Source organism: Fistularia commersonii, chromosome 15, assembly GCF_037954325.1.
Source record: "Fistularia commersonii isolate RoL2024-O1a breed Wild chromosome 15, RoL_Fcom_v1.0, whole genome shotgun sequence".
NCBI classification, from domain to species: domain Eukaryota; kingdom Metazoa; phylum Chordata; class Actinopteri; order Syngnathiformes; family Fistulariidae; genus Fistularia; species Fistularia commersonii.
This window is the reverse complement of record NC_141298.1, coordinates 2,702,623-2,728,947: the sequence shown is the minus strand read 5'-3', so window position 1 is coordinate 2,728,947 and position 26,325 is coordinate 2,702,623. Positions and strand designations below refer to the sequence as shown.

The window sequence follows — 26,325 nt, the reverse complement described above, 5'->3', positions numbered from 1 at the left end:
CACACCCCACTAATACTACATATACCGAAAGGTTATTACACAATTTGATTTTTCTTAATAAGGGGAAAAAACTCTCTCTGTCAAGAAAAAGCACAGAAATGTCTGTATTTTCGCAGTCCATATGCGGCCTGCGAAATTAGATGGGGGACTGTGGACAGATGTTTACAGCATTGACACAGTTCTGGGGTGAAGGACATTTAGTCAGGTGTGAATGAAGCTGTGAAGATGCAGAATGAAATTGCAACACCTGTCTATATGCTAAAACCATCCCATATTGCTAATTTGGTGTGTGTGTGTGTGTGTGTGTGTGTGTGTGTGTGTGTGTGTGTGTGTGTGTGTGTGTGTGTGCATGTAAGTAAGCTAATCTTTCTTTCTTTCTCACTCAGCCAGTCTGTTCTAGGGGTCAGGTCTTGGGTGTGAAGGCCTCAGAGAGAACAAACTTAAAATAGCCTAATAATTATAATACATGCTGCTTTGGCTCTCTAGTAAATCCAAGTTAACAAATCTGTTGAAAACGACACTGTGAAAAATGAAACATTTTTATATATATCCTTTATGGTTACAAAGAACATAACACGTTCATGTTATATGGCGCAACGTCAAATATCCAGTCATAAAAATTGTAGTCAAAAGTGAATTTCTTTTAACAGTTATATACCAATTATTGCCAGAAATAAAATCAGATTCAGGCTCAGAGCATGGAAATCCTTTGAATCCATTGAAAAGGCCAACCCTACACCAGATTGAGAGGTTTATGGAGGTTTTTGGTCATCTGCGTCATGGTTAATCCTGGTCAAATATCACCTTGGCAACTGGTCTTGATTTCTTGTCATGAATGGGACTGTTGCATTTACACCGGCGTCGTTACCGGGGTGACAAAGGTAGGGATTCCGGATACTCTCCTGAGTTCCAATGTGAATCTGCGATTGCAGCGTTAACGCAAAAACTTACCATTCTACAAAACACCACACCTGTGATCTCAACTTAAACTGGAAGTCCAATCCTGGCAGTTAAAAACCCAAAACTCCCTATGGTACGGTAGAGCTGAAGAAGGCACTCAAAGGAGTTGAGAAACGTAAAGAAATCAGGATCCGGTTTCCAAAACAAAATTTGACGAGGATCAACATGCTCGGACACTTCGAGGAATTGATCAGGCCACTGTCCGGTCCTCATATCAAGCCTGCCTCTTCCAGGATAACTGATAGTGATTGGCAGGGGTGAGGCTGTTGGAAATCAGACTGGATGGAAGGACGGGGCAAATAAAATTGAAACCGTCAGATCTTTCTGGTTGCCGGCCAGAATGCTGATTGGCAATAAGTTATGACATGACATTGCGCAAGATTAAAACACTACAGCATTTACAGATGATGCGCACGCAGAAGTGAAGGCAAGTAGAAATATGCAGGGTTGATATGGACCGGAATCTGGTGCGGCGTCTTTGTCTCAATTACGCACACTTGCACAGCGGAGGGATCAGTTCCAGAGCGAGCCTTGAAGTAGCAATTGGTAGCATTCACATCAAGGATTTACAGCCCTTACTTTTGGGCTGGAACATGGATTTTTTTCAGCAGTCTACTGCTTTGAGGAAAACATAGAATTTAGTACAGTATCACTATCTGTACAGAGTACGGTATCAAGTAAAATGTGGATGTATAGTATTTTTAAAATCATTTCATCTAGTGGATACATAATGGTTATGGCTACTATGGAAGCTTTAACAACGTCTCCACCAAACTTAGGCTTGACAGGTTATTATATTCTGAAGCGTCTTTGTAGAAAAAAAATGGATAAATACCATACAAAGCTGAAAAAATTAGGATTTATTTTTGTGCTGAGGGCGAAGGCTTCTTTCCTGAATTAAAGTAAAACTCTTTGACCCTGTCTTCCAACCAGTTCACATTTCTTTTAATGTTTCATTATTTTTTTATTTGAAAAATTATAGCTGGTCTTGGTCACCCGGCACTAGAGTAGTCCAATTTCATTCAAGGTTAACCCTGATTTGATCTTCATTTGAAATCCCAACCGATGTTTATTGTGCATGGTCAAATCCTAATGATTTACAACACAATGGCTATTCTTTTGCATGGCATACCTGTTGGAATAATCCTCCTTTCATAACACGATTTTACTGGAGTTTGTCACATTGTCAGCATTAATCCAGGTAAAGTAATTAGCATTATCAATTTGACGCAATGACTCAAAGTCCCACCATTACACATGTTGAATGGCAGAACCAAACTCAGCCAAGATGGAAGGCCCTCTCAATGGAAAGTTTGAGTACATAAGGTTATTATGGTTTGGCTGTGTTTTTTTTTCTTAGTTGTTGTTTCCAGTTTGTTGATTTCAAATTTGAATTCCATATCTGTTGCATCAAAATAAAACCTTGAATGGTAAATGTCTATACATATTTACATATATAAATATACATATGTGAGCAAGGTGATTGTTCTAAATCAAGCCAAAGTGGCTATTGGATGGATCTAATTAAAAATTGTATTTGTCCGACATCCCTTATTTTTTACATATTCCATATAGGTCTAGTTTGTAAGCTCATTGAGCTGGAGGGACAAAAAAAAGTTACGCTGCGGCTTGATGCGGCTTCAAGAAATATCTATCAATGCCGGTTTCCATGATGTAATCTATTTACAGAAAATCACATATCATTATATTTTTACATATGCTGTTGGTGCATCTGAATGAACTGATAATTTGGAGTAAGCGGTCACTTCATAAAGTCTAATATATCCCTCCACTGGACTGCGGAGCGAGTATCTCTGCTAGTCTGACCGTGTCTGACGGGCCCGATCAGATCAATAACACCAGTCAAACCTGATTAATCGTACTGCCTCAGAGTGGACAGAATCAATCAACACAGAGTTGTCTAACAAGGGCTTACTTCTGCTTGTCCGGAGAGTCACGAGACACAGCGAGACAGCTTTGTTAACACAAAGTGTTAATAAAAAACGTCAGTCCACATAACATGGAGAGAAAGCGCCAAGTAAAACAGTCTGTGCATGAGAAAGCGGCTTCTTCTACAATTAGGAGGGCAGCGTAACGGTTAAAAAAGTAAGATTGAAAAATTGTCCATTCAAGGATAGCGGTTCTGCTGTATACAGTATAATCAGAATGTATTTATACAGTATATAGACAGGTGTGTGCCTCAATAACTGCGACCATCTGCCTCAGGCAAGCTGGGTCAGGTCGGGAGGGATGGGTGCAAGTGATCTCATACTAATAAAAATAGTACTGCTAACAGTTACAAGACTCCTGGACATGGCACAATAGAGTCAAATAGGAATAAACATTATAAGTAATATGCATATGTATGTTTGTATATAAAATACAGTGGGGCAAAAAAGTATATAGTCAGCCACCAATTGTGTTCTCCCACTTAAAAACATGATAGAGGCCTGTGATTTTCATCATAGGTACACTTCAACTATGAGACAGAGTGTGAAAAAAAATCCAGAAAATCACATTATCTTATTTTTAAAGAATTTATTTGCAAATTATGGTGGAAATAAGTATTTGGTCACCTACAAACAAGCAAGATTTCTGGCTCTCACAGACCTGTAACTTCTTTTGTAAGAGGTGCCTCAGTCCTCCATATGTTACCTGTATTAATGGCAACTGTTTGAACTGGTTATCAGTATAAAAGACACCTGTCCACAACCTCAAACAGTCACACTCCAAACTCCACTATGGCCAAGACCAAGGACCTGTAAAAGGACACCGGAAACAAAGTTGTAGACCTGCACTAGGCTGGGAAGACTGAATCTGCAATGGGTAAGCAAAGTGGTGTGAGGAAATCAACTGTGGGAGCAATTGTTAGAAAATGGAAGACATATAAGGCCAATGATAATCTCCCTCAATCTGGGGTTCCACGTGAGATCTCACTCCGTGGGGGCAAAATGATCACAAGAACGGTGAGCAAAAATCCCAGAACCACACGGGGGGACCTAGTGAATGACCTGCAGAGAGCTGGGACCAAAGTAACAAAGGCTACCATCAGTAACACATTAGGAAGCCAGAAACTCAAAGCCTGCAGTGCCAGACGTGTCCCCCTGCTTAAGCCAGCACATGTCCAGGACTGTCTGAAGTTTGCAAGAGAGCATTTGAATAATCCAGAAGAGGACTGGAAGACTGTCCTAAGGTCAGATGAAACCAAAATAGAACTTTTTGGTAAAAACTCAACTTGTCGCATTTGAAGGGGAAAGAATGCTGAGTTGTTTCCGAACAATACCATACCTACTGTGAAGCATGGCAGTGGAAACATCATGCTTTGGGGCTGTTTTTCTACAAAGGGACCAGGACAAATGGTCCGCGTAAAGGAGAGATTGAACAGGGGCCATCTATTGTGAGATTTTGAGTGAAACATCCTTCCATCAGCAAGGGCATCTTCAATGCCCTTGCTGATGTGGCTGGGTCTTCAGCATGATAATGATCCTAAACACACCACCTGGGCAACGAAGTAGTGACTTGCGTAAGATGCGTAAGAAGCATTTCAAGGTGTCAGAGTGGCCTAGCCAGTCTCCAGACGTCAAACCCTTTGAAAATCTTTGGAGGGAATTGAAAATTCCTGTTGCCCAGCAACAGCCCCAAAACATCACTGCTCTAGAGGAGATCTGCATGGAGGAATGGGCCAAAGTACCAGCAACAGTCTGTGACATCCTTGTGAAGGCTTACAGAATATGTTTGACCTCTGTCATTGCCATCAAAATGGTATATAAGAAGGTATTGAGATGAACTTTTGTTCTTGACCAAATACTTATTTTCGAACATCATTTGCAAATAAATTCTCTAAAAATCAGACAAAAGATTTTCTGGATTTTGCTTTTGCATTCTGTCTCATAGTTGAAGTGTACCTATGATGAAAATTACAAGCCTCTTTCATCTTTTTAAATGGGAGAACTTGCACAATTGGTGGCTGACTAAATACATTTTCCACTGTATATGTATATGTATATGTATATGTATATGTATATGTATATGTATATGTATATGTATATGTATATGTATATGTATGTGTATGTGTATGTGTATGTGTATATGTATATGTGTGTATATATGTATATATATATATATGTATGTATGTGTGTGTATATATGTATATATATACATATATATATGTATATATATATATACACACACATTCATACATACATACATACATAAATACATATATATATATACACACACACACACATATATATACACACACATGTATATAAGCATTATATAAGCATAAGCATATACATAAGCATATATATGAGCATTATTCACTTAACATCCCAAGACTCCACAAATATACATTGACATCACAAGGTTGATTAAATCATTTCATTTTACTCCTTGAACAGTAAAACAAATTTCATTAAAAAGATAATAAAAAGATAAATAAAATGAAAAATTGAAGTCTCCGATATTCGGCGCGGCTACTCCACAGTGGAAAAAATGCAAACGTATTCAGCTCCTTACAGGAAACACCTTTTAGCGTGAACGTGCAGAAAAGTGTGTGACGCTTGTGCCAAATCTCGATTTAGTGTCGTAAATAGTTTGCTAGGGCTTTTTTAAGGCTTTTAATATTTTGCCTCGCAGATCATAACCCTCATCATAAACGAGAGCGGCTCAAATGCATAGAAAGACAGATTTAGCAGGTTATGACAGACTACGGCAGATTTAACACACGTGTTTGCGTTCACTTGTGAATGTAGGAGACAAATCACAAAGATGTCTATTCTGCGTCAATTCCATCACGTGTGTTTGACAAATGAGATTATGGACTTTGGTGCTTTAAATACATAGAGGCCTTTCCCACACTCACAAACGAAAAGCTACACACACATATGCACACACACACACACACACACACACACACACAGCCAACAGATAAACAAACAGATGAAAAGTGAATGTGCAGCCTGAATAAGAGTACGATGCTTACACTCTCGTGCGGTGTTTGTGAATCAATACACACCAATGCTCGCCTGCTAATCCCCCGTCACCGCACGGACGTCTTTCTAAACACACGGGGGTGACTCAAGCCGACGGGTGAAGGAGTGAAAACCGTGAAGGAAAGCCATCGTGGCCCAAACAATCCAGAGGACCTGATTACATCTTTTTGTTATCTGTTTGACAAGAGGTGAGTATCCGTTTTGCATTTTTCAATGGAAAGAGAAAAAAATCACTATCACTTTCAGCTGGAGGAGATTCCACCTCAACATCTGCCCATCAAACTATCTCCGTCCAAGCATTTGTTTGCAAGTTAGAATAAAGTGTCTTCGTGAAGTGGTTCGGAACCGCAACAGCCAGAGGGGTCAATTTGTACATCCCTGCAGACAGAGACAACAGGGATGGAGGAGAAGCCCAGTGACTGGGAACAGGTGGATGACGGTGGAACTGCGGCCTTGGGGCAAGGGGAGGAAAATACAGCAGAAATAGGCAATTTATGTGTCTGCTCAAATATTTCTAATGTTAAAAAAGAATCGGCTTTAGAAAATGAGTTCCTTTCAGTCAAATAATCTGCTTTTTTGGATCATTTTTGAGCTTCCGAGAGGTTCTGCTGATCACTCAGAATGACAACAATCATTCTAGGCCAGGAAAGAGGTTTTTGGAACGACTAATACTAATGCTCGGGGTATCTAAAATATCATATTCAAGAATTCAAGATTCAATGTGTTCATTTTCATATGTGCAGTCTGGAAGAGTGCTTCTCTGTATAATGAAATTCTTATTTTTCAGTCCACAGCGGTGCCAAGTATGTAGACATAGTAGTCATAGTCACATGTTGTTATGTAAACGCCATGAGTAGTATAGCCATCTCAGGGTCATTTCAACTTAAAGTGGCCACTCGGTGGATCCTTGAATCCAACTGAACCCATGCGTCAAATTGTCTGGTACATGAAAACAAGACTCATGGACAGACAGTAATACTAAATACGAGCGTATAAATACAAGCAAAGGAACAGCTTAAAGACACACACTGTTGATGACAATGAGATGTGTGAAGAAGGTGAACACGGAGTTGGTGATAAGACGGGATGTCAATGGACGCAGCAGGGAAATATATACACTGATGTGAAAAGGCATGTCAAGCCATGCCCTCCCTCTCCCTCCACATACCCAAACACACACACACGCACACACACACTCCCTATTAAACCAAGACAACTGATTGATACGACTCCTTGTCTGCATAACACAAAGGCACACTTGGAGTCCCTGTCGGCAGACTCATCATTGATATCACCATGTCATTTTAAATCCCCAAACCTTTTCATCTACATTATAGCAGTGCTAACGCTTTAGTTTCCAGCATCCACCTCTTACAGGCCCAAGAGGTATGTGTATGTGTGTGTGTGTGTGTGTGTGTGTGTGTGTGTGTGTGTGGGAGGGGGGTGTTGTGGGGTGTTTATTGGATTATGAGGCTAATCAATGGAAGAAGAGGGGAATGGAAGCCGAGCGGCGAAAAGAAGAAAAGTACACTTGCCGAGGCCCTGATCTGAATGCCGTGGCGGGGATGAGCAGTGGCGAGGTGAGGGCTCGGCATACTGATACTGTATCAAATGGTCCCGTGCGTGTCCGTGTGAAGACGCACATTAGTTTGAAAGCATTTTAGCAGACGTCTCGACCCGTCCCCTGACTCTACAGGTGTGGGTGAAGGTTGAAATGAACAACACTGCTATCAAAAGTTTGAAAAAACAGCTTTATAAATGCATTGAAAAATGGAAGGGGAACACAATTCTGGTTCACTAAGGTGGACTGATCCAAATCTAAATAAACGATATGGTCCAGTCCAGAATAAGAGCAAATCATTTGTTATCTACGACATGGCAAAAATTGTTAATTACTTTATCATCATACCAATATACGGTATATTGGATATTGTCTGGTTTAAAAAAATGTTGCTCTTTTATAAAGGAAAAGTGTTTTTACATCAGGACGATGTATCAATTCTGTTGTGAGATAATGAATGAAAGTATTGTTGTTTTAAATTACACAACTCTTTCTTATTGGAAGTGTGGACTTTTGGCTACTAATGTCAAAAAATTAAATCATAAAGCTTGTGACCGGAATTCCTGTAATTTCAAGAGAGAAAACTAACCCCATCTGCTTCAGTCCGCTGACCTTAAAAAAAAAAGACAATTAACACATTTTTGTGAAATATGATACTGACAAGCTCATACAAATACAAAGTAACGTACAGCAAAGTAGAGTTGAAAACAAGCTGCTGATTAAAATGAAATGTTCATAGAATAGAAATGTCTTTTATGCCATGGTATTGAAAATGTAATGTCAGATCAGTTTCACGCTATAAATAAATAAACAATTGTATTTAATTCAATTTGATTCAAATATTTACGGAACAGAGGCGGCCGTGCAGTGGACAACACATCAGCCCAGCAAACAGGTAGACGATCTGCGGTGTGTCTCGGAGTCTAAAACAGATTTTTTTCCCCGGAGCTTGTGCTTTTAAAAGGTCCCCGTGGTTTACGGAGGCGGACGGAAATCTATTTTATTTAGCTGGCCTCTCTACAGGCCACTGGCCACAGCTCAATTAAAGGAGCAACACTCCTGTCTAGATGGACAACATATTTATAAGCTCTTCCAGACAATATAACATATTGATTCCCATACAGGTCCACGGTCCGGTGTGTGTTACTGTGTGTTGGGGAGCTCCCAGAGTAGACGGGGGGATATTGGCGGGACAAAACACAGTGCGGACCCATCCATACACAGGGGTGACATTTAGTTTTCGTGCCCTGGGAAATGGTCAACCAAATACACAGAGTGCGATGACCAAGCGGCAGCCGGCAGATCCATTCCTGGGGAACGCTTTCCAATTATTTCAATAACGCTTGACTACTCCATGCATCAGGAACATGAAATCCATACAATAAGACGGGAGACGTCAAACCTTCAATTTCTGGAGCCCAATTCAAGAATCTCAGTGAGCCACTCACTCGAGGTGGTTTTGCTTTTTTACTTCAGAAATAAAGGCAGCTTTGAGAATGTCTGGTTAAATACCAATTGTGATTGCCAACACTTAGAGCTCAGAATGTTTCGAAAAAGGTGAGAATTCCACAGAGTGTCTTCAAATTTAACCTGTGTCGCAGTTTGCAGGTAGTTCTTTATCAACAGATGCGGATGAAACAGATTCAAATAAAAAAAAAAAAAAAAAGGTGAGATTTGACTCGTCTTAATTTTGCTGACAAACGCGTAATAGTCTCAACAATGTCAAGGGATCCATAGACTCTACACTGAGAACGGTTTATGGGTCTGAGCAGCGTTGTTGGAGAAATAATATGAGACGATAGAGAGAAAAAGATAATTTGATTTTCTTTGCCTGACCTGACGGCGTGCTGCTGATTGACGGTAACCCTGACGACCTCGGCGATCATCAGGTACCCCGTCTGAGTCCGATCGGGGCTTTAGAGCAGAGTCAGGAGTAGTTAAGCTATTTCCGTAGGAAGTTCACCTCATTATGGTAGATGAAATTAAATATTTCAAGTCATTTTTTTAGTTAAAAAAATGATGTGTACAGAAAAACACCTTCCCTTATCAATAACCTTTTATGCATGGCTTTGAGATTATTTTTTGCATAATTCATAAATCAACATAATAGGAAAGTTCATAACAAAGAGGTTGGTGATTGTCTTAAAAATTGGCACTTTTACAGAGTTTACTTCAGCTATTTGTTGTCAATATTTTAACTTTCTATATGAAAAGACAAAATGAAAAATATCCAACCAGATGTCAAGGCATCCTCTCAATGTTTTGTCATTGAAAAATCAGTGGCGCCCTCTTCTGGTGGTTATTGCTATACTACAGCTGGCTTTCAGCGAAGTCAATGTGGGTAAAATGAGTTAAATTAATAATATAGAATTTTATGTCAAGTGAGCCCAGTAACATGGTAATAATATCTAATACCATATGGGTACATTTTGGTGAAACAATAGTCGATATCATAGCTTCATGTCAAGTCAAATACTTTTAGTTTACTAACCAATTACTGATATTGTAAGTACTTCATTTCACAGGTACATTTTGTGATGGGAGCCTTCCTAAAAGGTAAACTTGTCATGTACCCTTAATAGATCAAGTTCAGGGGCAAAAAATTAAGATAATGTAATTGTGCTCTTCCTCAGTCTCTCTTAAATAGGAGAGAAGGCGCTAATGAAAATGCAAATGTTCAGAAACAAATTCATTTTGTTAATTGGTAGTTACTACTGTGATTGGTATTTACTGCCTATCTAACATAAATTTCTACCTGACAGTTTTCTTTTTTGTTTTTGTTCAATTCTCACTTGTAATATCAAAAGTGTACCTCCGTGATCAGATGCTTCCACATAGTTTTGGGGCCTCGGAGCCTCTGAGGGGGCATTCATGCAAAGTGTAAATATAATAAAAGTGGTGAGGTTCGAAATAAAGCACATCATCTTCGGGGTCAATTATTGTCTTTTACGCCCACCCCTAAGGAAGAAAACTTTTGCCCCCCCACTCTCTCTGCCTCAACTTGTAACAAAGAATAACTTTATTAACATTGTTTTTCGTCTGTAACAGAAAGGATTTAAAGTGCATCAATATGCCTGAAATGTAAAAAAAAATTAAATCCTTATCAAAACTACAAACATTTTTTGACCGACTGAACCATTTGATACTGAAAAATAAAATCCGTAAATAATAATAATAAATTCATATTGATCAGCAACAATTACTCGGGAGCGCAATATATAAAACACTTGAACCTACACAACAAAAATGAATAAAACAATTTGTGCTGATTTTCTTTTAATCAAAATGATGAAGCCAGGATTAATGGTTCAGGTGAGGTTTGCAGCTCAGCTCACAGCAAACACACCGTTCTGTCTTCATCGTTGTCACAGAGAACTAGTCGTATTTTCTTGTCTTTCCCCTCTTTTCTTATCATCCCTGTTAAATATTTTTCCACGGTGTCTCTTGATGGTCTGTTCACTGCACCTTATTTCTCCGGCTGTGCAGTGTGTGCGTATCCTCGGTGTAAAAAAAAAACTTAGCCCATAGAGCTCATACTCTGCACACACACGCTATGAGAGCGCCACCTACTGTGTATATGCATGTGCACTTTATTCTAGTCAGCAAAAATATGCATGTGCATTTTATATTCCCCAATTTAACATGGTATGTTGTTTTGTAACTGTTACCTCAATACAAACTGCTTTATTTATGTATTTATTTATTTGTTTGTTTTACTGAAATCCTTACTCAGTCATTACTGACACTCCGTGCATTGGACCCTCGATTGTGTTTTTGTGTTAATGTCAAAGTCAAAGTCTGATTTTGCACTTTGTTTTTCAAAAGAGAATATATTTAATCACTTTTGCAGTAACATCTCCAAAATAATAACCAGCATGATTATTTTGGACTGACATGTCTGGGGGAAACTCCAGCAGCGTCAAGATCAGCTGATGCATCGATTATTTAACATCACAGCTCAGTGCAGCTGCGGGCCCCTGATGTCATTTTGTGTTTTGGCATCAACGTTGTTGCATTGCAGCGATTTTTTTTTTTTTTTAAGGACTCCCTTAAAACAAAGAAGAGTTTGGGGGATTGGACTGAGGCTGAAACAGTGGAGTGTATGCGTTCAACAGGCAGGAACCATGCATGTGATTCATAAAAATATGGAGATTACACACAAGATGAATAAAGAAACTTGACTTGAAATACCGGGATGCCAGCAAGGAGGAAATAATCAATCCAAAATGGAGCAGGAAGATGATGGCCGGCCTAGTAGGTGCAGATCCAATCCCTTGACGTGGCACAATTTGAATGAATGATCAATTTACCCTGGCATATTTGTTTCTTATCCAAAGAGGATTCAGGTGGATTATGGATCCAGTGATGAGTCTGGAGGATGAGAGTGAGTGATGAGGTGTTATTCATTCATTTATTTATTTTTCTATGTATGGACAAGTCAAAGGAACTTTGTAAATTCAGGAACGGTCACGTTAAAGGTGAATACGTGGGATTGAACTCATCAAGTTGAAATGTAAAACAGTGGGGAATCAATCATTCTGGGTCTGGAATCAAACCTTCGCCGGCTCAACCCTCCCACCCAGTCTGGTTCATATTGAAGTCTTGTTGGTTTTTTTTTTCTTATTTTCTACAATTTGGAATATGTATTTATTAGACTACAGATGGAAATTAGCTATGAGCTATAATCTGGTACAAACATCTCTGCCTCTGTGCTTAATGTATTTGTACACTGTCCTAATAAACTTCTAAACAGTAATTGTCCTCTTTATACCCGCATATCTGCTCTGAATTATCTTGCATTTTAAGATGTATTTTATTTTATTATATTCTATTATTATTCTATTATATTATATTCTATAACTTAATTCTGGTATTGTGACAGCAGGGCTTGGGTGGGTTGGTCCTTAAACTGACAGATGACATCACACTCCAATGGTCCAATGGAGACGATGTGACTTTATGCTACCATTCTTTTAATCTTGGACTTATTTATTTATTTATCTATGTATTTATTTATTCACCCTACCCCCACGCCCCCCCCATGGAGACTGTGATGGAACTCCATGGCCGACCACCATCCAAGGATCAGCACCCACTCCAAACCTCCGGAGCGACGAATTAAAAAAAAAGAGATAATATTACTAATAATATCAGTAATAATAATAAGAAGAACTCGCCATCGCTTCAGGTCATGAGCAAGGATTGTGTGTGTGTGGCGGTGCGTGTGCGTCCTCTACTACCAAAAGAAGTCCTCCATCACCACGAGGTGTGTCTGCGGGTGGTTCCGGGTACGGCACGGGTGATGGTGGGCTCCGATCGCTCCTTCTCCTTCGACCACGCGTTCGGACCCACGGCCACTCAGCGGGATGTCTACGAGGCCTGCATCAAGCCGCGGGTGGAGTCCCTCGTGGAGGGCTTCAACGCCACGGTCTTCTGCTATGGACAAACCGGTGCCGGGAAGACTTACACGCTCGGAGGGGGAAAGCTGGGTAAGTGTTTGAGGCCGATGGTTATAATTATGTAATAAATTTGTAATCAACACATGCTATATTGTGACCCTAAGAGAGCAAGCCCTGAGAGAAGTCTTGATTTGTATTTTCATTTGCAATTAATTAAAATTGGGCCAGTGGATGAAACCACAGGTTTACCTAAATTTGAATGTTTTACTTACGAAAAAAAAGTCCCTGAATGTCAATCAAAGCATGTTTGTAAAAAATGTTACCACATAATGATTTTATCACAGTTCACCATTCAAAGCGTATATGAAATATTCATGAAGTGGTTAGCACTCCCGCCTCACAGGGGTAATTTCACCCTGGCTTCAATTCTGACAGAGGGGCTTTCTGTGTGGAGTTTTGCATGTTCTCCCCACGTCTGCATGGGTTTCCAAAAACAAGGTTAATTGGAAAAATTGGAAAATGTCCCCAAATGTGTGATTGAGAGGGACAGAAAATGTGGCCCTGGGATCAACTGGCGACCAGCCCAGGTCTCGCCCACTGACAGTCAGGGTAGGCTCCAGCATCCTCCTGACCCCAAATGCAGGATAAGCCAGTAGATCAGTGTTTCCCAACCACTTTGCACATTAGTGTGCCGTGAGAGATCATCAGGTGTGCCGTGGGAAAATGTCCACTTTCACCTGATTGGTCTGAAAATTATGTATCCAACGCAAATAATGTGTCTTCCACCTCTTCCAAACCACCTACAACACCTACAGCTCTTCCCATTAACTATGTTTATGTTCTATGTTTTCTGTCGTCAACTTGTAAAGCGTCTTTGTGTACCTTGAAAAGCGCTATACAAATCGTATGTATTATTATTATTATTATTATTATTATTATTATTCCTATGTCTATGTGAGCAGCGTGCCCATTCGATGGCAACGGGTGGTGAATTAACCTGTGCATCTGTGTATCAGAGCGATTAGTGACGCTTTGGGTGATACATTTTCAAAATAAAAAGTACTTGTATCTGTGTAAACAAACAAGCTGCATTGTTGAAAACTACCAAGACGAGTGAGAAAGCAGTGAAAGCTTGCTGTAAAGTTGCTGAACTCATCTCTAAATCCGAACAGCCACACATTGTAGCAAAAAATTAATACTAACTGCCGGCAAAATCATTGTAGAAGAAATGCTCGGCTCTGGCGTTGATAAAGAAATAGCCAGAGTTCTCTCAAATAATACCATTTCCAAACATATTGATGACATGTCTTTTGACACTGCAAAAAAGTGTTCTGGAAAAGTTGCACATCAGTGGGAAACTTGCATTGCAACTTGATGAATCTACAGATATTAGATATATTAGATTTTACACTAAGTAAATTGAGACTACAGTTTCATTCTAATTCGTTAAAAAAATGTTTTTGACATATTTATTTGGTGGTGTGCCGTATGATTTTTGTAATGTAAAATATGTGCCGTGGCTCAAAAAAGGTTGGGAAACACTGCAGTAGATGATTGAATGAAAGAGTTACATAGTTATTACATATGGTACAGTTTTTACTAACTCTATGTCCCTTCTTCCCCCTGTATTACCACATGAGGAAGGTGGTATCACTGACAGTGTTGCCCAAGATGTGTTTACACTGCTGCAGGGGAAAAGGAAGAGCAATATTGGTTTGGAGGCAACGGTGCGAGTCTCGTATTTGGAGCTGTACATGGAGGAGCTGCGTGACCTGCTGGAGCCGCACACCGTTCAAAAAGCACTTCACATCCGACAGGACAAACGGGGAAACACAGGTGACCAAACAGTTTTCAGAGAAATGAAATAGAGGAGATGGGGAAAGCCAATAGGAAATCAAACTGGTTAAAAAAATAGATTAAAAAATATAGAAATTGCTACAATGCCGAACACAAGTTGCGTTCACCACAGTGAAGACATTTACATAAATCAGACTGAAATATAATATGTGTTTTATTCATTCCCCTTTTTTTTTTTTTTCAAAAAACTCCAAACGCATCATGCAGCTCAAATTGTCCTAATGCTTTCACCCTGTAGGGACACCCTATTAACGTCTGAACCCTTGTTAGCCAGCCAGACTTAATCTGTCAGAGCACAAACAGCTTAAAGATTAATTCTATGGTAAAGTAATGACAATGTATATTTTGGTAACTATACCATGGAATGTAACAATCTTTATTGTCTTTGCATATGCATTGGGAATTTAGATCATTAAATTGTTTCAACTTCAGAAGGCACATGCCTTAGAACAGGCATGGGCTAACCACAGCCTGTGAGCTATGTACTGCCAAACTTGAAATTTTATTATAATTAACCCTAATTCATTTGACTTTTTCCCTGAAATACTCACATTCCCCTGATGGATGACACACTCCTCATACACAGACCTTTGTTGCAGTGTTCCAAAAGTAGACAGTGAGTGTCGACTGTTGAACAAAGTATTTTTCACAGAAGTCCGATCAGCGGCCTTGTGCCTAATATTCCAAGAAACTGTTGTGGTTTTCAAAGAATACAGGAAACGTACAGGTAGATGGAAGTTCCTGCTGGGCATCTCTGCCTGTTGCAGCTCCTCCTGTGCACATTCCATCACTTTGCCACCAAACATGCTAACTATGCTTGTGAGCGGTCCCTGCAAGACCAGGCGGCCATGCCTAAGAGGTAGATGGAAAATTTACAGACTCAGCTACATTTTTTTCACTGATAAACTATGATTCAAGAGTCAATACCGATGTAACTTGTGGGGTATGGACCTAATCGCAACACCATGACTCCATACAAAGAGAGAAAGAGTTCAAAGACTTTGCTGAACTCATGGCAGTAGGTGAACAGGTCCTAATACCAGAACGCAGATGAAGCAGGACAGTAGGATAGGCAAGGTTAGCACCGGGAAAACAGACAAGAGAACGAGGGAGTGCGAAGCTTTGCAAGAGAGCGCAGGGCCGCTAAAGCCCGGCGAGGGACTGCAGAGACAAAGAGGGTCGGTTCACAGGAAGTCTCCCTCGGCGAACAAGCCAGTCTGTTCACTGGAAAGGGAAAGAAGACAACCTGGCATCTAGTAGGACTGGAAGCAGACCTTTTAAACCCACACTGATTACCTACCATGGGTGGTCGGCTACCCTGGGTGACACAGCTGCCACCCATGGTAACTGCATCACAGATCCAAGTTAACTGACCAACAATTTGACCACCAATCTGAGAATTGCCTAAATTAAACCAGCTCCAGACTTTGATGCCCTGATAAAAAAGGGAGATCAACAACACAGTTCACTGTTCCCAACGAAACAGAACATGAGTCACTCTACTGTGTTATGAAATCAATTCATTTGGAAAACAATTTGTACAATGAACCTAGCATATTCAAGGTAAAAGGCCAGACACATCGATCTGTGTCTGGCACAGCCCCTCTGTCAAATTTTAGAACAGGTTGTGGCCCGAGAGTCAAAAGGTTTGCCCACCCCTGCCTTAGAATATGATGTAAACAACAATGAAACACCAGATAACATGCTGCAAACCACAAGCCAACATATATAGACAGAAACAATAGCAGCAGGATTACATAAATGAGATGAGAGAATGAGATGAGATGAGAACAACTTTATTAATCCCGAAGGAAATTGTTGTGCCAGAGTTTCAAGTGAAAAACATAACAGTAATAGATGATAGTAGAAAGGAGGAAGAATAAGAAATATAATGAAATATGAATTGTCTTAACTGTTAGCAGTAACTACAAATTTCTTATTCTCATTCATTTGAATCATTTGGAAAGTGCGGGGTGCAGGTTCCACCAGAGTGTGAGGCATGGTGAGTGTGTGTGTGTGTCTGCCAGACGGTGTGTGTCTCAGGATTTTTAATTTCTATACCTTTCCCTGGAAAGAAGAAGATCAGACATCCCATTGGGTGGGTTCAGCTGTGATTCGCCTGGCTTTCTTCTTGTTACCATACCAGCTTATAATCAATCAATGTATGCTACGTTTATCACCAACTGACTTGTTGACAGTGACCATGTGGTTTTATTTGTGTCCAGTGGTGGTGGGAGCCAAGCAGATGGTTGTCACTTCAGCGGAGGAGCTTCTCAGCGTGGTCGAGATGGGCAACTCCCTGCGACACAACGGCGCCACCCTGATGAACGAGCACTCCAGTCGGTCCCACGCCATCCTGACCCTTCAGCTCACTCAGCATTGCCTGAAATCCTCCCCGAACGGGGAAGCGCATTATTCAAAACTGTGTCTGGTGGATCTGGGGGGCTCAGAGCGTGCTGGCAAAACCGGCAACAGAGGGTCCCAACTGAAGGAATCCGCTCATATCAACACTGGCCTGCTGGCGCTGGGCAATGTCATCAGAGCCCTGTCTAATCCTGATCGAAATCGTCGCAAGGACAACGGCGCGCACATACCATACCGTGGTGCAAAGATCACGCGCCTTCTCCGCGATTCTCTAGGAGGCACCGCCCACACGTTGATGGTTGCATGTGTGAGCCCCTCTCACCACAGCATAGCCGAGTCCCTGAGTGTCTTGCACTTCGCGTCAAAAGCGCGTCACGTTCGCAACCAGCCACAGGCGTGTCAAACCGAGGCTAAATCTTATGCGGCGGCGTGGGACCCGCGTGATGCTCGACTTGGGGAGCTGGAGTATGAAGTTCAAACACTGAGAGAGTTACTGAACGGGAAGGAGAGACGGATGGAGAAGAGAGAGAAGACTCAGGGAAGAGTTGGTGGAGGGGACGGTTTAAATCTGGGTAGTCCAACTCCAGATAAGGAGGAGAACCAAAGGGAATCATCACAATATTGCATGCTGGTCCAGGAGGCTGCAGCTCTGCTTGCAGAGACCAGTGACTCCACCCAAAATCAAGCTTTCAAACAGAGACTGCTAGATTGGCAGGAGAGACTGAGAACTGTCGATCTGTCACATCAGACCAACAATCAGAACTGTTCAGACAAGAAAGATCAAGTCCAACACGAGACCATATTACAACTCAAACAAGAATTGAAGAAATATAAGGTAAGTACGAAGCGGTGTTAAAATTTTTACGAGATCAGTTATAAAATGAAGGGGAATAATGGATGGCTCCTTTTGCAACCATTTTTCAAAGTCAGTGGAGCCTTATTCTAAAACTAGGCACATCACTGTGACCTTAAGATAGGGTTGGCGATATAACAATATTGTGCTACCGATATGATGAAATACTTCATTTGCACCCGCTCTTATCATGCGCACAGGCCGCATTCTATAAGTTATGGAAGTATATTGGTATGCTTTGAATGTGTGCGCCTGTGCCACTCAGCACAAAAGACACCACCAGCTGCTCACACAGACTAGTTTATAGTTGGTATATATGTATACATATAAAACAAATGCACAGATGCAATGTAGTTTGTCTTCAAAAGGCGTCAGGGGTGACAGGTCAAAAAAAATTGACGAATCATGTCCGCTAGTACATCACAGAAGAAAATAAATATTTTGTGACCTGAGATTATTCAACTGCGTGCTTTTGCGCAAATGACAGGAATATCTGCTGACGCAGGGTCACTCTGGTAAACTTACCTATTTAGAACTAACTTTCTTTTAGAACTAATTGCTTAAAAAACATTTGCAAGTCCACAAACCAAATTGGCAGTAATGAATTATTGACATATATTCAGCCAGGGGTAAGTGATTGTAGTCAAGATGTAATTCTGTTACTTAGCTATGTAAGCAATTTGTAGCAAACTAAATACAGTAGTTGCTGCATTGTATTAGGCATTGTAATATCAATGCCTTATTTATAGATGAGTATTATATATATATTAATATAATGTATATATCATATGTATACAGACAGACAGACAGACAGACAGATAGACAGATAGATAGATAGATAGATAGATAGATAGATAGATAGATAGATAGATAGATAGATAGATAGGCAGACACGTATATAGATACATACAAGTTCTACATACATATATATACATGTGTGTACATGTATACTGTATATGTGTGTGTGTATATGCACTGTACATATAGACGCACACACACACACACGCACGCACACACACACACACACACACGCACACACAGTGGCACACATGTATACTGAAAGCGCTCAATATGGGTGAGGAACTATTACTACTACACACACATACATACCCACACATACATACATATACATAGGTATATACTGTATAATTATATATTTGTATAAATTATATATAGAGATATGTATGCACACACATATATATGTATATGTGTGTATGTGTGTTTGTGTGTTTGTTTCTAAGGAAGCTCTCAATAAGGATGAGGAACTATTGGAACACAAAGATGCTAAACTTAAACAGATGGGAGGAGCAGTCAAGAAGCTTCTCCGTGAACGAGAAAAACATCTCCAAGCCTTAGAGGACGAGAAGGAACGCACACGAATGCAGGTGAGAGAAGTCTGATGTGATACCGCGAAGTTATAAAAATATGTAATAAATGATTCCTGATTTTGGTTTGTTTGTTGATGGCAAATGTTCATTCCTTTCTTTGTTGTCTTCAGACCGAACAACTGGTCAACCAGCAGATGCTAATCGACAGTCTTCGGGGTGACCTTCTGACCTTGTTGGGAAAAACTACTGGGGCAAAGACAGAGAAGGGGGCATCGTGGAACTCAGACAAAATGCTTACCAGTGACTCTTCGATCAGATGCAGCTGTGGACAGCTGCTTTCCGGAAGGGTAAATATGAGTGATGCTTGTATCTGGTTGTCTTGAGACCCTGTTGTACCAGCTAATTTCTGACCGACTAATTTCTGGCACAAATTTGACTTGTCATATTTAATGATAAAAGCTTGCCCAGATTCATTGAATAATAGAAAATATTAAATTAAAAATAAGTTCATGTAGGACAAGGTGCAGCAAGATCAAGCTCGGACTTTGAGTAGTTTTGTATTGGTTTCCACATATTCTGGCCTTTTTCATACAACCACTGTGAGATGCAGGCACTGAAAACTGGCCCTTTGGTAAATATGTTTGTCTTTCTATTAAAGTAATAGATTTTTTATGTGTTTTTAATAACAATAAAAATGTATACATTTGTGACCAAATTTGCCTCAATACCCTCTCGTTAGCAACTTACTATGTTTCCATGCCCATATGCATATGTACAGTACATGTACATGTATCTGCTCATTTCAAATCATTTGTGTGTGTGTGTGTGTATGTGTGTGTGTGTGTGTGTGTGTGTGTGTGTGTGTGTGTGTGTGTGTGTGTGTGTGTTTGCATACATCTGCATTTTTTGTCTCCAGCCCCCATCAGGCCTCCAGTCTTATTCGCTGGAGAGGTTGATGGCCTTCTTTAAGGTGCGCGGTCTCCTGCAGCCTGAAAATGTTAACAAGGATGAGGTGTATTGTCCTTTTACAAGGCAGCTGTCGAAGGGCAAGGACCATGGTCGCGAGGACGATCACAGCTTTCTGCGGAAAATGGAATTAAGGTGAGAGCCAATATGCTACCCAGTCACAAGCCACTAATATTAAATGATGAATGCATAAATTGTATTTCAGCTAATGTTATACCTATATCTCTGAGCGGTGTAGGTGGGATCCTCTTACACTGGTTGTGTCTTGATCAAATTAATTGTCATGATTAGGATTCCAATCATCAATGTAGAAGAAGATTAAATGTCTGACATTTGAAATGTAATCCTGACACATGTAGAGAATATCTGGAGTACATGCTTTATAATGATTTAAAGAAACCCAACATTCCCCAATGAGAAAGTGCTTGACTATAATGGCAAGGGAACACTGCTTTTAAGCAGGGAGAAACCTTGGACAGATCCCAGCTCAATGTGGGCGGCCTTCTGCCTCGACCGGTTGTTGTGAATCGAGAGAGCATGACAGGGAGATGCAAAAGCGAGAGTGTGATAGAGACAGAGTGGATATGAGGGTTCTTTTACCAGTAATAACAGGAGTGCTAGCAGTTGCATCATAATAACTGATATGATATAGTAATAGCTTTGATATTCAGAAGAGAAATAGCAATGGTGGGCACCTGGCTGCACTAAATCGAGCCGCACCCCTTGGGACTGCTTAATGAGAGAGTCCAGAACTTGAGGAAAGATACAAGGTTACTATCGTACGTTGATGAGGGGACCTATGTGCAGGCAGGATAGAACAAAATACCACATCAGATAAATAGTCATTCATTCAACAATTCTGGTTTTATTTCACACTGAAGCGAGGTTCGGAAGATTAAGTTAAATATCATGAACTTTGTCAGGTGTTCATCGAGCAACCCATGGACCGTGACTCAGAAGAAATCCATGGCTGAACAAGTTATCATTGATCCAGACCGAGCTTCAGATGGAATGTACCAACCCAATGGTACGAACATCAGTTTTTTTACCTTTTTACTATTTCGTCGTCCGAAATTTTAATGCAATGATTTGCAAATAAACCAATGCTTTTATTCCCATAGTCTGCATCTCTGATGGTATGGGGTATCTAACACATCTAAAAGGCATCATCATCACTCAAAATAGAGGTTTTAGAGGAACATATGCTCTTGTCCACACAACGTCTCTTTCAGGGACGGCCATCGAAACTGGACACTGCGTCCATTACAACAACATTGCTGCGCAGGACAGGAGTCCATGTGCAGGACTGGCCTGTCTGCAGTCCAGAACTTTCACCAATCTTCTTCTTCTTTCGGCTTTTCCCGTCAGGGGTCACCACAGCGAATCAACTTTCTCCATCTAACCCTATTCTCTGTATCCTCCTCTCTCACACCAACTACCTTCATATCTTATAAAACAAAAAATCTCACAGACAGTTGTTTGAAGAAGAGGGGACGCAACACAAGGGTAGAAGTTGCTCGGTTCCAACCTTTTTTGCAATGTCTTGAAGATGAGCTAATATCTTCCATGAAATAGTTAAATGTCTCACTTTCAACATCTGACATGATGCTTATGTTCCTTTAAGAATAAAATATGGGTATATGGGATTTGCAAATCATTGTGTTCTGTTTTTATTCACATTTTAAACAGTGTCCTGTCTTTTTTTGGAATCCTCGGTCATGGATTAACGGGGCCTTGTTTACTCTGCATCAAACCTCTCTATTATGTCAAAAGGGGTTATTTTACAGGCATGAGAGTAACATCTTCTCTGTGGCATTAATTCAAAGCTATATCCCCGGTTGAAGATGTTCTTTTGTTTGTTTCAGTCTGGAGATTTACTCTCCTATTTATTATTTTGCAATGAAAAACAATATCAATCTGTGTGATTTATAAAAAAGTGATAGTGTGGGGATTTTATTGGTGTACTGCAAAAATATTAGACTTAGAGATAGAGCTGTTTTATTGTAGTTCCAACCAGCACACTAACGGTGCGCATATTAAACAAAATTCCGTTACCTGGCTCACAGTGGATTGAACACATAAATACAAAATCAGCATTCAGAATAAACACTGTTGATGATATCCGCTAGCTTTGAACCCAAATGGTTCAACTGAGCATATTCAAAATCATTGTTATTATATGACTCTTATTTATAATATATACATTTAAGTTGAAATTTCAATTTTCTTTTATTTTTCTTTTTTGGCAGGCAAGGAAAGCCTTGCAGAGGGCAGCGATGAGGATGTGCTGGGAAAGCTGTCAGCAGGGAACTGGATGTCCCAAACTGAGCCCTTTGACAGCCTGAAGCTCATAACCCTGCAGAGGATGTCGCTACAAAAAAGCCTCTTGAGTAGCGGAGACACCAGCAGCAACATCAGCGATTTCTTCCACGATAGGGTTAGCTGAATTTTGGTTATCTGCTGTCAGCCGTGCAGTGATAATTCAGATCGTCCAAAACTATGGTCACTTTGTCGTTTCAATTTTTGCCGACATTTTGATGCATCTTTTCCCCGCACCTTCACCGGCAGACAGCGGACAGTTGTTGGCTGGAGGACACGGAGGAGAGGGTGCCGCGGAGAGGGGTGGAACAGAAGGATCTGGCGCAGGAGTTGAGGAGGAGAGAAGACACGCTCCAACAGGAGAAAGACACCGTGGAGCAAAAAAACAAGCTTGAGAACAAGAGGGTCCGTTCTAGTCAGGCTCAGTATAGTGATCACAATGTTGTCAATTTATGTCACACAGTTGCGCATTTTATTGAAAGGAGTATCTGGATTTTTTTTATCAATGGATTTGTAGGCCATGAGTCAGGACCCGCTGCAGTTGTCAGTGAGGTTAGAGGCGGAGCTACAGGATGGTGGCATTGAGGGCAGGCAAGCGGTGCGAGTCACCAGAATGGAGTTGAAAAGGGAGAGGGACGCGCTCAGGAGAAAAAGAGACACCCTGGACGTGCAGGACAACCGAGTGCTCACTGTGGAGGTCAGAGGGAAACGCAAATAAGGCACGTGACGATGTGATGCGGAGGGGGCTCCTCACCACCTCATGGTTCTTTTGCGTAGGAGGAGCATTCCCTGATCCGGCTTGAAGAAGCCATCGAAGTTCTGGATGCGGCACTGGACTTTGAGAACCAGTCGATACAGGGCAAGCTGAAGCCGCTTTCAGGAACAGATTCTGACTCCTGCCGGTCACCGAACCTCTCTGAGACCACTGAGCTGTACAGTGTGATCAGGAAACTGAGGGAGCTCTCTGGACCAGAGGCTTCTGAGCTTCTTGTCAAATACTTCAACAAGGTGAGATCTCTCCTTTCACTGAAATTGGGATGTATCGTTTCAGCTAGTTCCAATGTAACTATTAGCGCTATTGTTATTATAATAAAATATTCATAATTTGAGTCTGTCCCTCCCAACCCGCACAACACCCCGTCTCTATCCCTCTTTCGTTTTACCCCTCTCCTTCTCTCTCTCACACGCATTCTTTCTACCCCAACTAGTCGAGGCTGCCCAAATTTAGCTGGGATCTGTTAAAAGGTTTCTGCCCAATAAAAAGGCCATTTTTTTTCCTTCCAGCTGACACCGAGTGCTTGCTCACGCTTCCTACAATGTTCCTAACATTTTCCTCGGAGTCCTCCCACGGTCCAAACGCATGCAGTTTGTGCATGCGTATTTGCTCAGACGTCTGTAAGTGAGTGTAGCCCTGTTTAGTTTAGTTAGACTTAATTGTACCCATGAGGGGCAATTTGTTTTACAGCCAGCAGGGAAACAAAAAGAAACAAGCAACAACAACAGGGACAGCAGCAAGAACCCAACACAGCAACACACACCACAGACTTTCAGCAGAGGGATGATGTGTATGTTACATGTTACGGGGTGACCATTTGAACCTAATTGCAACAGCCTGTTCTCCAAGGACAGTGGGCTTGGGTCAACCAAGATAGCCTTTGCCCTCCTGTTGGCTCTGACCTTATATACCATAGGGAGCTCCATCAGATTCATTCCCGCAATCCATTCATCCATCAATCCACCTTCTGCCACTTATCCTGGGCTGGGTTGCAAGGGGTCAGCCGAAGCAATGGTCCAGACTTCCCTCTCCCAAGGCATTCCCAAGTCAGCTTAGAGGCAGTCTCTCCTGCGTGTCCTGGGTCGTCCATGGGGCCTCCTCCCAGTTGAACATGCCTGAAACATCTGACCAGATACCGAAGCCACCTCATCTGATTCCTGTCAGTGTAGAGGAGCAGCAACTCTACTTTGACCCCCTCCCAGATGGCCTATCTGGCCTACCCTATCTCCAAGGGTTCTCAATTTGTTCCTTGAACAATGGCTTCATCATGAACCGATGTAGCCAACAGGACCACATCAACTGCGAAAAGCAGAGTCCTGTCCTGTCACCAAATCATATCCCCTCAACACCCAGGCTGCACCTAGAGATTCTGTCCATAAAGGTTATGAACTGAACCGGTGATAAAGGGCAGCCCTGGCGCAGTCCAACTCTTAGCAGAAACAAGTCTGACTTACAACCAACAATGTGGACCAAATTCCAACACCGGTCATACAGGGACAAAGAGCCAGTATTACCGATTTCGGTACCCCATACTGACGGAGTATGGGGACACGGTTGAATGTCACAGGTCCACAAAACACATGTAAACCAATTTGGCAAACTCCCATGCACCCTCAAGGACCCTGCCGGGGGTATATAGCTGGACAACTGTTCCACAACTAGGGGGAGAACAATACTGCTCCTCCTGAATCTGAGATTAAATGAACTGGCAGACTCTCCTCCATCATCAGTGAGTAGATCTTACCAGGGAGGCTGAGAAGTGAGATCCCTCTGTGACTCAATTACTATTTGCTCGTGTCTTGGTTGGGAATGGCCCCAGCACTTTTTGTCAGAGGATCTGCGTTATTTCCCGTTTTTCAATCTCCTTTTGGTTCCCTCAAAACTTGTATTTCTCTTTAAGGTTGTTTGTCTTCGGGAGATGCAGCGTCATTTGCGTCTGCGCTGCGAAGCGCTGGAGCTTCAAGCAAGGGAACAACAGGTGGCGCTGCGGGAGATGGAAGCCGCTGTGCAACGCCTGTCGGACCTCCATCTGGAGGACATTCGACTCATCCAGCTGCAGCAGGATAATCAGAACAACATGCAGCTGCTGCTGCAGAAACTTCAAGGTGCGGTCAATATTGTTATTTCTGAGAACCATTCAAAAATCAAAGACCTTGATACAAAATTCTGTGTGTATGTTTTTATAGAGGGCAACTCAGAGGACAAACAAATGGCTGTTCAGGACAGATTAACTTACTTGGAGAGGGAGCTTGTTTTCTACAAGACCTCCAGTCGGCAGCTCAAAAAGAAACTCAAACAGCTCCTCGGTGACACCGCTGACCGTGCCGACCAGCCCCCGAGGTCCCGGAGCAAGAATGGCAGAGGGGCTGGATACTGTGGGAGAATGGGAGATGACAGCAGTGTGTCTCTGCCGCAGAGCTGCGAGACAGACCTCTCCTCCAGCTCTGCTAGTATGTGGCTCTGCCACCAGTAAGCACAGCTGAAACCACGACACTAACATCTGATGTCCCATGAGAAAAAAAAAATATATATATATATATATATATATATATATAGAAAGAGAGAGAGAGAGAGATGTATATTAAGAGAGAGAGAGAAAAGTTCTAAATTAAAAAAAAAAAAAAATTGTTTGACAATTTTGTTTCTTGGCAGAGAGAATAGGTGGACACTTCTCGTCAACTTGACACCTGGTGACAAATGATGCCATTCACCGTTTTAGAACACCCACATGACACCCGTGTGACCTCCCCCATAAGACACCTATGTGACCCCTTCTAAATTTCCGGCCCTCATCTTGCAGGCAATAACACTTTTGACCTATGGACCCCCAATTTCATGCCCTCGTTTTGGTTTGGAGCTACAGTACCATCACACACTCCTGTGCCCCCCCCCCCAAATTTCCCACTTGCACACACACAGCATTAAAGACAAAGAGGATCGATAAACATA

The 26,325-nt window shown here is 41.4% G+C and overlaps 1 protein-coding gene across 1 annotated transcript; it reads left to right on the top strand.

Moving 5' to 3' along the window:
* The first annotated feature begins 12,706 nt into the window (after positions 1–12,706).
* LOC147226233 (kinesin-like protein KIF27) lies at positions 12,707–25,849 on the top strand. Its single transcript, XM_086161092.1, has 13 exons — positions 12,707–13,004; positions 14,559–14,750; positions 16,997–17,970; positions 19,230–19,373; positions 19,487–19,663; positions 20,233–20,417; positions 21,206–21,309; positions 22,532–22,719; positions 22,851–23,021; positions 23,119–23,298; positions 23,379–23,609; positions 25,277–25,481; positions 25,563–25,849. Exons 1-13 carry the CDS (start codon positions 12,707–12,709, stop codon positions 25,847–25,849), a joined length of 3,336 nt encoding a protein of 1,111 aa, XP_086017218.1.
* The last annotated feature ends 476 nt before the right edge of the window (positions 25,850–26,325 follow it).

Excerpts from the sequence above, each read along its gene's own strand:
- LOC147226233 (XM_086161092.1), top strand. The coding sequence starts at position 12,707 with ATGAGCAAGGATTGTGTGTGTGTGGCGGTGCGTGTGCGTCCTCTACTA. Across the intron at positions 19,664-20,232 it reads GACAGCTGCTTTCCGGAAGG|CCCCCATCAGGCCTCCAGTC; the intron begins GTAAATATGAGT and ends TTTTGTCTCCAG. Across the intron at positions 23,610-25,276 it reads TTGTCAAATACTTCAACAAG|GTTGTTTGTCTTCGGGAGAT; the intron begins GTGAGATCTCTC and ends TTTCTCTTTAAG.